Source organism: Arctopsyche grandis, chromosome 10 (genome assembly GCF_051622035.1).
Source record: "Arctopsyche grandis isolate Sample6627 chromosome 10, ASM5162203v2, whole genome shotgun sequence".
Classification (NCBI taxonomy): Eukaryota; Metazoa; Arthropoda; class Insecta; order Trichoptera; family Hydropsychidae; genus Arctopsyche; species Arctopsyche grandis.
The window spans coordinates 5701227-5713352 of NC_135364.1; the positions used below are offsets into that span (position 1 = coordinate 5701227).

At 32.9% G+C, this 12126-nt stretch overlaps 2 protein-coding genes across 2 annotated transcripts in view; one reads left to right on the forward strand and one right to left on the reverse strand.

Annotated features, from left to right (window-relative positions):
* LOC143917857 (uncharacterized) overlaps positions 1-12126 on the forward strand; it is a 372933-nt gene that overhangs the window by 196499 nt on the left and 164308 nt on the right. The gene's annotated exons all lie outside the window — the stretch shown is intronic.
* Positions 3591-6174, reverse strand: LOC143918230 (zinc finger MYM-type protein 1-like). The gene is made up of 2 exons (XM_077440006.1): positions 5885-6174; positions 3591-5814 (listed from the first exon to the last, which is right to left on the reverse strand). The coding sequence occupies exon 2, from the start codon at positions 5769-5771 to the stop codon at positions 3591-3593; it is 2181 nt and encodes a 726-aa protein (XP_077296132.1). The 5' UTR covers positions 5772-5814; positions 5885-6174.

Sequence of the window (12126 nt, forward strand, 5' to 3'; positions counted from 1 at the left end):
CGAACTCTAATTGTTTCAAGTATGTAATGTTCCTAGATCAATCAAACCAATATGAAACATTTCGTGGAAGATCATATACAATATATGTACATATATTAAATTTGACATAGTTGGAAGCAAATTACCAAATATGTACATATATCCCGGGAAAAGCTTTTTCGTCCGAAGTGACCTCATCTAAAAATACAACGCCGAAAGCTCGCAGTCGTAATTTATACCAAGCTGCGTTTTTTTCCCGCCGTTGTTTTCCCGCGAAGCCTTAAAAGAGGCACTTGTTTCGAATTTTCTCGCCAGTACAGCGGCTTACATACATATGTAAAAATCTTAAAGCTATTAAGCGGTGAAAGGGAGCGGCTCGGTATAAACACGCTTTTGAAACGAAAGCTCCAACGGCCGATGCGGGTTTCCGTCGAAACGGTCTTACTGAATGTGCGAAAGCTCCCGCATATTGGATTTGCTGAAATCGAAGCTTAAATAAACGTACGTGTATATATAGTTGAGCTTTTCTACTCTCGCAGCACAAAAAGTTCCGCTTTCATACGTTTTCCCGGCGAAAAACGGTAAGTACGCGCCATACTTTCGCCCGATTGTACATAATACGAAATGAAAATATGTATTTTTATTATTATTTTTCAAAAAAGCTTGTCAATTTTGCGCACGGGGTATTAGTCGGGGTTTAATATCCTGTCGGGTCTGAAAGCTTTGTTTGTATGCGGGAAATGGCGCTGTTGCTCTCGCTATTTAAACGGACATGTGTGTGTGTGTGTGAAAATTATAGGCGTTTTGCGTGTGTAAAAATTGAAAAGTGGTGATTTTCCGTTATGATTTTCATTATATCGGTCGTTTGTGAAAAATCGCCGTACATTTTCCTTTTATTTCGTTACAAATAGTTTGAGCGAGTGCAACGAATTGCTGCCGATTTCGGACATGCGATAGCAAATTGCACATCAGTTGAATCCCATTTCGGTCCATTTCACAAGATTTCCCCTTTAATCGGCTGGGTTTTTGTTGCTTTTTTTGCTTTTACTGTGTAGTATACGTATGTAGAAGGATGCTTGTTGAATAATGGCTGCTCGTATTATTTACTTGCAACGGATGATAGGGGTAATTTTCCGGTGAAAATGTTTAGAAATTTTACTCTGCGCAAATTTTCTATGAAGTTATAATACTTTTGACTAATCGAAAAGTTCTATGACATATGTAAATATCAAAATAAGTGGAATGTATCATTGATTACAATAAGATATCTTCCATTTAGTTATAAACAGTTCGACACGAAAAATGGTTCAGAGACGAGATATGACTTTTTTATACATATAGATAGTAGACACGAATCTGGTAATAAAAAATGTTGATTGGCTCGAGATTCGGAGATATGTGTTTTTTAAATCGTGCGATTTTTCTATATCTTGGTGTTGTTCGGTCGATGTCTCGAAATCTGTCAACTGTCTGTTCAAAATGAATATTGCACAAAATGAATATTGCGTTTTTAGCTCGCAATTTTACCGATTTGAAACTCAGCACACTTCCAATTAACCCTTTCAAATGAAAACAAAAAATAGTGTGGCCAGAACACAATCCCAATAAACATGTTTCAATAGAAAATACTCAATATAAAATAGTGTTAACAGTGGGAAAAAATCCCAAGTGAAAATACGTACATATATTGACTTTTGTTTTGAACTGAATGACTACTTAGAGAGATTTGAAAGCTGAAAAGTACTACAAATGAAAGAAAAAATACCCGTCTATAGATTTAAATATTCATTTTGAACAGGAAATTGACAGATATTGAGACATCGACCGAACAACATCAAGATATAGAAAAACGCGCGATTTAGAAAAAAAAACACATATATCTCCAAATCTCGAGCCAATCAACATTTTTATTACCAGATTCGTGTTCACTGGGCATATATCTATAAGAAAAGTCATATCTCGTCATAATTTGTTGAACAGTGTTATCAAAGCAAAATTTTCTTTAGATGTTCGAATAATATTTAACGTATGCATGCTAAATATTATTTAACGATTGAATTAATATTATAACTATTAAAATAGACTATGGACATATTATAGAGATTAATGTAGTTTATGTGATTATATTGTCTGCCTATTCTATAAATACATATGTACATACATAGTTGAGCTTTAGATTACATTTATTTTCTAGGTTTCTTTTAGCACTATGTGTTTGATGCTACGTATTAAAGTATAGTGAATTGGGTCAATCTTTATTGGTGATAAATTTCATGATTGTAAATCTAATGAGGTTTGGATTTTATGAGCTTTCTGACGTTTATGTTCGATCTACTTCCTATGATATATTGTCCAAGTCGTTTTTAACTTTTCATTTTTACACTTTGAAGCGAATTGAAACGAATACACATAGAAAGTTGCCATAATTTCTAAATCAATTCAAAAAAACATAAAACTACATAATATTAATTTAATAGATAAAATGAAAAGCGACGTAATCTGATCGAAACATTTATATTTTTATTTTATACATACATATACATATGTACTCGTGACCACTCAGTTGAAAGCATTACACACTAATAACTGATCTATGCTGCTGGTTGTAGATCAAAATTTAAATATGAATTGGAAATTTTCCTTTTGTTTCATTGAAAATTGAAATTTGATTCATAAGTTTTTGCCCGATTTTCATTACATAACCATGTAATGAAATGTTTTTAGCGATAAATAGGCACAAATTTATGCAAGATTCTAATAAATACATACATATATTTATGACATTTTCCTTATAGAAAAAACGTTGTTTCAGTTTCTAAAAGGATTCCTAGATCAAAATTATGAATGTTGAAAAATAATACAAGAGCTTTCTGCTGAATTGATAATACCAAATAGGTTAAAATAATCATTAACGATACTATATTAATGCTGTTCGGGCTTGTATCAGGATTGTGTTCGGGATCCAGAATGATAAAATGAAATGCTTGCTCCTGTCTTTGTCTTACATTTATTTGGGCGCTATCCCTACTTATTTCCCAGTAAGTTTGTCATGGGCTCCTTGGGCTTTGACTCCTTAGCTTCACGTAGAAACAATCATCTTGGTAAGCTTTTTCTAAAAATTCTAAGGGGTGAATGTCATCTTCCTGAAGTTCTGTGTAATCTTAAACTTAGAGTACCTGAGAAACTGAGATAATCTCGCTCCAGAACTCTATTCCTGCCTATTCGGGCCAGAACTGATGTGCTTGATGACTCACCCCTTTCAAGAGCCATTCGACTATTTAACCTGCTTTCTGGGAGCCTTGATGTTTTTACTTCATCATACAATTCTGTCAGGCAGCATATTTTAAATGACTTCTAGCTACATACATATTTGCACATATTGTTTTCATTTTGTAATGTTCTTATTTAGCATAATGTGTATGTATGTTGGTTTTATCTTTATTTATATATGTATGCTATTTTTTATTTATATATATATATATATATATATATATATATATATATATATATATATATATATATATATATATATATATATATATATCAGTGGCGGGCGGTGACTTTTCAAACAAGGGATGCTGTCCCTTGTTTGAAAAAAAAAACCGACCAATTTATTTTTTAAAATTTAATTTTATTCTTCGTTCCTTTTTACAAAATTCATCGATAACCGCATCATAGAATTTTTTATTGTTTTTTAAATTTGACATTATTTTCTTTTCGATTGCAATTAAAGCAAGACCAGAGAGTCTTTCTTCACTTTGACTACTTCTGGTGAACGTTTTAATTCTTTTCATAGTCGAAAATGATCGTTCAGCCGATGCGCTCGTGGAAGGTATCGTACAAATTAATTGTATTAAACTAAATACTTGTTCCAAAACGTCTATTAGATCATCTTTCACAATTAATTCCTTTACGTCATTTATAGATTTCAAATGAAAATCTTGCGTTGAGTACATGTAAATTAATTCGCTTTTTAATTTCATAAAATCAAAGTATTTTCCATAAGTTAGGTGGAGTGATTTAAATAGGAAATCTGGAAAATTATTTTCATATTCTTTAAATTTTTTGACGTTAAAAAATTCGAGAAATTTTAAATTTTCGATATCTCGAAATCGATTGGTTGTATTTACTGAAAGAGTTTCTAAAATTTCAGAATAGTGAAGTTTATACGTTGTTTTCACATCTTCTTCACATTCAGCATATTTTCTTTTTCTATTAAAATTTTTAGTTATTACTTTGTTCCACAATGAATCAAAATCGTCTTTTTTGTTATCTAAATATTTTACAAATTTTTTAATTTCACTTACGCAATACGATATGTCAAAGGTTTTTTTTTGTAAAATTTCAAATAAAAAATCTGCCGAATTAAATATTGCAGAAAATAAATGCAAATTGAAATTGAATTCAAACTCTTTTAAATAACGATGAAGGACTTCAGCATTTATGACAGCATCAGTATCCCATTCGTCTTCATCATTAATTATTTGATTAAATATTTCCATTAATTCTGTTTGATATTCTAATATCATATTTAAAATTTTGCTATTGTAGTTCCATCGTGTAGGGGCAGCAGTGGGAAATCGTTTTTTTATTTGACAATCGAGAAGGGAAATTCTTCTTGAAGACTTACAAAAAAAAGTTGAAAATGACAACATACGGCTGAAAAAACGTTTGCATCCGGATATATGTTTAACAGATTGCGACAAAACTAAATTCAATCTGTGAGCGTAACAATGGACAAATAAAGAATTAGGACAAATATCTCGAATTTTTCGTTGCACTCCATTATGCTCCCCGGACATTACAGCCGCTCCATCGTACGTTTGTGCAATTAATTTGTCCAAACAACCAAATTCTTCCAAGGTCTCACGTATGTGCTGAAAAAGAGCATTAGCTGTTCTATTGGGACTAACATCGACAAATCCAACAAATCTCTCCTGAATTTCATTGTTTTCATCTACATATCTAAAAATAGTAGATAGCTGAGCTTTGCGACTGATATCTGTAGATTCGTCCACAATTATGGAAACAAATTTTGATGCACGTATTTCAGTTTTAATCTCATCTAGCAAGACTTTTGATATTGCGGATACCAAGTCATTTTGTATATGGTTCGATAGTCCAGTAAACACCGTAGAGTTATCTAAATGAGTTTTCAATTTTATGTCTGATTCACTCAACAGATACAGCAACTCAATATAATTCCCTCTATTTTCCGATTCCTGGTGTTCAAAATGTCCTCGTAAAGGTTGTTCTTGTTTTGCTAAAAAACAGATCGCGCTTATTAATTTCGACAAAATGTATCTATTTGCAGTAACTTCTTTGTTGTGCATTTCAATATTTGCTTTAAATTGAGCACTTAAAAAATTTTCTATACGAGGTCCCTTTCCAAATTTTTTAAATTGAGCAGCAGAACATATGTGAGCTTGAGAACATTCATGTCTCTTGCGCGATTTACTTAAATTGTTTAGGTCAGAAAATCCAAATTTACTCCAGACATTCACTTCTTGAGAAAATAAAATACATGGCCAACAGAATAATTTCGTTAAGTGAGCACATCCACAAATCCATGAAATTTTTTCGTATGTTTCTGTGTTAAAATACCTTTTAAATGTTTTTGTTTTAGACTGAATATTTAATATTGGTGTGGGTTTGGGGCTCTTAACAATAATCTCCTTTTCATTAAATGGGAGAGAAGCAAATCTTCTTTTCAGCACATTTTCAATTAAACAATTGCAATTATTATTGATCTCGACGACAAGTCCACTCTCATTGTTATTTTCGATATCCATATTAAAGGCAATAATGAAAACTCGTAAGTAGTGGAACAGTAAACTAAAAATAAAGTTAGACGAAACTAATTAAAATGAAAACTTAATTCAAAAGTAAAAAATAACCAACTTACAGTATAAATGATTAACTTCGTCTAAAGAAATGAATCGGCTAGCTTTTTGATAAATAACTTGGGGCGTAGCGTGCGGAAATATCGATCAACAGCGGCTTCCAAGTGAAACTCAATAGATAAGCAAACAGAGAAACCGAATCCACCGTAGAGGTTAAACAAGTGTCAACGCGTCCGCGCGAATAAGACAGCCTCATAGTGCGCATGCGCAAATGGGATCGGTCGCGACTCCGAATCCATGACGCGCGCGCACTTCACTCAGCGTCTACTCGCCAGCGTCACTCGCCTGTGGCCGGCCTATGCGAATGCGGCCTATGCGAATCCTTAATAAAAATTATCAAAAGATCCTATATAATGCATCATGTAACAAAAAACACGTGATATGTGAAATATATATATATATACTCATATACTACATCATAATCACGTACATCACTAAGAATACATCGAAGCGAAATTCAAATATTTATTAAAAATACTCTTGGCTTTTTAAAGTTATAGGGGATGCGCCGCATCCACCGCATCCATGGACCGCACGCCACTGATATATATATATATATATAAAGATAAATTACTCATATATATATATATATATATATATATATATATATATATATATATATATATATATATATATATATGAGTAATTTATCTTTATTTATGTTTATTTATGTGTTTATGTGTATATGCATGTATAATGTTTGTATGTTTATGGATGTATGTAATGTATGTGTATGTGTATATGTATATGTATATGTGTATGTATGTATATGTGAATATATATATATATATATATATATATATATATATATATATATATATAATATATATATAGAAGTTTTTTTCTTTTGTTATTGTATTCGTGTAGGTGTGTATGTATGTATATGTTTATATGTGTATTTTTATATTTATGAATGTATGTATGTGTATTTGTGTATACGTGTAAGAATTTGTGTATATATGGATGGTGTACATATATGTTTATATAATTGTCTTTGGCCAGGAAGGTGCATTGGGTTTACCTGTTAGGCCTTCTTGGTGTAAAATAAATAAAAATAAAAAAATAAATAAATAAAATTTGTAATTTAAAATTACACTTTCTGTTGTGTGTATAAGTGAGTCTCGAGTGACTACTTTCACGTGTTTATGCTTCCGAACTGCTCCGTGATGTGAGCAGTTCGCCTAAGAGGAGTGTCTCTGTTGACCACCCCCACGTGTCTGCCTGACTGTGCGTGAGCATTGCACCTTATAGATCATTACACTAAATGGAGGGGAAAATTAATGCAAGTCTGCCCAAATGCTATAATCAGTTCATGGAAGGGGCAAATCAATTCCTTATGAATGTTGCAACGGACTTGCACGGTCCATTTCAATATTCATAAGGTATTGATCAGATAATTTCATGAAACGAGTGCAACTTACATACATACATACATATGTATGTTATATTATGGTGCAGTGATATAATTGGAGTCATATTTCATCCACCCTACCCTGTATATTTATCATGTCTTTCCGTCTTGTTTCAGGTGAGTCTCCCTTTGCCAGGTTAAAATATCGCGAACACGCTCGGGTAAGTCGCATTTCAGCTGAATATTCACGAATTACCAACCACCTTAGTGAAGGCTTCCAGACACCATTCTAAAGGTCTTTCCTCAGCTTGACACCACGTTCAGCTGCCGCTAATTTATGCTCTTGTTCTCGCCTGCTTCACTTCTACGGGTAATGTTATTCACCCTCCTTCACCTGGGCGCTAATGAACGAAACCCTGCCCGGATGCACACTCATTAATGTCACCATTTACTTTATATCGTGAAACCGCGACTCTCATTAAAACGTCTTCTTTGTAACTTGTTGTTCCTACACTCTTCTTCTCTACTACGTGTAAGTTTCGTTGTCGTTTTTGCTTTTTTTATTATTATTTTTTGGTCGTTTCAAAAAGTTTGTACGTTTGTTGTGGATTTAATTGCGTTAGACGGATCGGCGTCTGAAGCGTCTGAAAAATGTGATTATTATCGTCTGGTTCGTTTTGGTTTGATGCTTTGCTAAATTTTAATTGAAAAATATTGTTTGTGAATTATGGCAGACTTTATAATTATAAGTGAAAAACGGGAAAAAAAATTAATATAAAATATAAAAAGCCCAAATGAATGATCTTATTCTAGATATTTCATGGTGTTTTGAGTACGTTTTACGTTTTTTTTATGGTCTTCAGCAAACATACAAAAAATTTAAGCTGAACATGAATTTGAAGCTTTTTAGACATTTTTTTTACCAAATGTCTGAATTATTGCTTTCCTATGTATAATATAATATTAAAAAGATTTTTTTTAAGTTTTATTTATAAGCTGTATGTAAAATAATAAAGGAAAGTTTATTTCTTTTATTCCTTTTATTTATAAACTGTATGTAAAATAATAAAGGAAAGTTTATTTTATTTATAAAATATCTTCAATATTATTTCAAATTATTCTACTACATAATACATATTGTATACGTTTCAGTGAAACTGTTATTGTCAGCAAAATTATCATTAGTGAGTGATAATTTTGCTGAGTACGGATATAACTATAGAATTAGAAATTCACTTCTCAATGTCAGTGAATTTGGACGATGAACTTTTGGCCGAACGTACACTTGGCCGAACGAACATTAGGCCAAACGGGCATTAGGCCGACGGAAATTTGACCGAATGAAATTTTAATTGATTAAACTTATTAACAATATCAAATGTTAATGACGTCGAGTTGATTTATGAATATTGTCTGTGTTTTGAGTAATTTCGATACACAGTCGGCCTAATATCAGTTCGGCTAAGTGTCCGTTTAGCCAAAATCTGTCGGCCAAGTGTCCATTCGACCAAAAGTCCGTGCATGAAATTAAGTCGTACTAAAACTGAGAGCTGTAGATTTAAATAATTAAAAAAAAACATTTATAAATTATTCTATATATGTATGTATGTATATAAGATCGAATGTTTTTTTGATTGTCTGTCTGTCTCGTATAGGCTCCTAAACCACTCAACCGATTACGGTGGAACTTTCAGGATTGGTTGTATGCATGTCCGGGAAGCTTACTGTGAAAAAAAACCGGGAAAAAATCTCTTAATAATAATATTTGTAATTACGATTTTACCGACGCGAAAGTTTCAAGCGCCATTGTGTATTCAAGGAAACGTGTTCGTTGGTAACCACGTTACCAGTCGGTTTATGACGACACGGCTTTGAAGAGACGTTTGTTGAGCTCCAACCATCACTTGAAACGGGAAAGCAACGGGAACGGGAATTGCATGCCTTATTCTGGTATTGCTACGCATGCCAGGTTCAGCTAGTTTTAAACGAAAATATCCATGCATGTATGTACATATAATATATAAATAAATTAAATCAGCTGATAACTAAAAATAAAACTATCACTGTTTGCTGGAACCACACTATAAAAATGTGGCCTTGCTTTTTAGTTGGTGGAAAACTAATTCTAAATCATATTAACAATTAGATACAACATAACTTCTTATTGAATACTTATCTCGCAGATAAAACTCAGTGAAGAGATATACTTTTAGCAGTGAAATGTCAGATCTGACATATTTGGCCAAAAATCAATATATATCGTGCATTACATTATACGAAGCTAGACGCCAAATTTTAAATTTATATAAACATAAACATAACGAGAACCTATAGAGCAAATTTTATAAAATATAGAGTGAATTATAGGCGTTTAAACAATTAAAATCTGATATGGCCATTTCATGGTGAACAGGTTAGAAGACAGTAAAACGCTGTTGACGTCGGCTTTGTAGACGTCAGGCAACTCGACGAGCTCGAAATTTGAAACCCGTTGTATACGATATTTTATCTCCAACGTAATGGCAGACGATACATTAACGTATATTGATGACCAAAATGAGCAATATGGCAAAGTATGAAAACGATCGGATAAGAGATAAGAGATATAAAAAATAACTTCTTAAACGAAAACCATGTGAACTGTATGATGGTGCTTACGGACTAAACCAACGACGATTTTGGGCCAACTTTTTAACCAGCAGTAGCGTACAAAATATCGAAATAAAAATTAAATTTTAAAATTGAAATTAAATATCAAAATCAAGCTAAAGAGCGAGATTGAGCTAAAATTAGATCATCGTTGATGTTTTGAATTACGACGATACGCATTTAAAACCAGAGAAATATTATAATTTGAAGCTGAAAGGGTCTGTTGGGCCTGACGGTGTGCCCCCTGACGTATTAAAGGCATGCTGTAATTCGCTCTTAGAGCCTCTTCAGTTTATTTTTAACCTTATTCTGGATTCTGGTAATTATCCTGAAAAATGGAAATTATCTAGAGTCATTCCCATTCATAAAAGTGGCTCTAAAAATGAGGTTGAAAATTACAGACCTATTGCTATCATCTCGGCTATTCCCAAAATTTTCGATAATATCCTTCACCGTTTGATTCTTTTGCAGTTCAAAAGATTGTTGTGTGATGAGCAGCATGGTTTTTCACCATGTCGTTCCACTACCACTAATCTTGCCTGCTTTTCATATTATACCATGTCTAAAGTTGACCGTGGACAACAAGTTGATGTAGCCTACTTTGACTTTCGAAAAGCATTTGATCTTGTCAACAATGACGCTCTTATGATCAGATTAGCTGAAGTGGGCTTTTCTCCACGTCTTCTTAAACTCTTTGCTTCTTATCTTAGTGATAGGAAGCAATTTGTTAGATATGGTATTTATGAATCTCCTTCATTTTTTACGCGATCTGGTGTAACTCAGGGGTCCACCTTAGGCCCTTTACTATTTACAATAGTCATTAATAACCTCCCAAAAGTACTACGCAATGCTTCATGTCTCTTGTTTGCTGACGACGTTAAACTATTCTTTGCTGTTAAGGATGAGAGGCAAGCCTCTCTCCTTCAAGCTGATATTAACGCTGTTTTAGAGTTCAGTTCCAGTTTAGGGCTTGAACTGAATACTAGTAAATGTGCTATTATGAGTTATGGACGTGCGAATTCGCTCTATTGTCACGGATATTCCATTGGATCCGTATTGTTGAAGCGCGTGGAATCAATGGTCGACTTGGGTATCACTTTTGATCCTCAATTCACCTTTCACAACCACATCAAGACAATCGCTGACGTTTCCTTTCGTCGACTTGGATTTGTCTTGAGATATGCTAGATTATTCTCCAACCCCTTGTCTTCTCGCTTGCTTTTCAACTCGCTTGTTAGAAGTAAGCTAGAGTATAATGCAATTGTGTGGAATCCGCACGAAGCAAACTACTCTCTTATTATAGAAAAAGTGCAAAAAGCATTTCTTCGTTTTCTTTATAAGAAAGAGTATGGGTACTACCCATATCTCTATCCTACTCCTTTCCTTTTGGGCATGCTTGGGTATAATTCCCTTGAACTTCGGAGAAACTTCTCGTTAATTCGTTTCGTTCTCCAGCTATTGCGTGGTAATACGTCATGCCCGTTGTTGCTGGAACAGTTGGGACTTTATGTCCCTAATAATTATGTGCGTGGTAGACATCATCATTTAATGGTTGTACCTGCTGCTCGCACAGTTCTTTTTCGAATGGCTCCTATTCCAAGAGCTATTCGACTTCTCAATGAAATCGTTGCTGCTGTCCCTGAATGTGATATTTTCCACCTTGGGGAGCGTAGATTGTCGGATATTATCTTAACATATTTATCTGGTAACCTGCGCTCATCATTACTTTCTTAATTTGAATGTGATGAATGAGTGGAATCTTAATCTACTCTCTTCCATTTGGGCCTCGCTGTGATTTTATTTTTTATTCATATTTTGTTTTATTTTATTTTATTTTTTCTTTCTCTTTTGTACATTTTTATATACTATTTTAATTTTGATCAGTGTAAACAAAGAATGGGATTTATGGATTTTATTTTTAATTTTTACACTTTTGTTATTTTTTTTTTTCTCTCTGAATGATGTATTATTTTCCTTTTGTTACTTTTTTTGTAATTTTATTTTACCATGTTTTCTGCTTTTGCTTTTTTCCTTTATTTACAGTTTACTTGTTTTTATATCATGTTTTTATATATTTTTCAAATGTAGGCCATTGTGGCGCATTAGGTTCTTCCTGTAATGCCACAATGGTCCAAAACTATTAAATAAATAAATAAATAAATAAATAAATAAATAATTTCTCTGCTTACGAGCGAAAAAAAATATTGTTATAGTCGTCACGAGATGTTACTGTATTTCCACGTG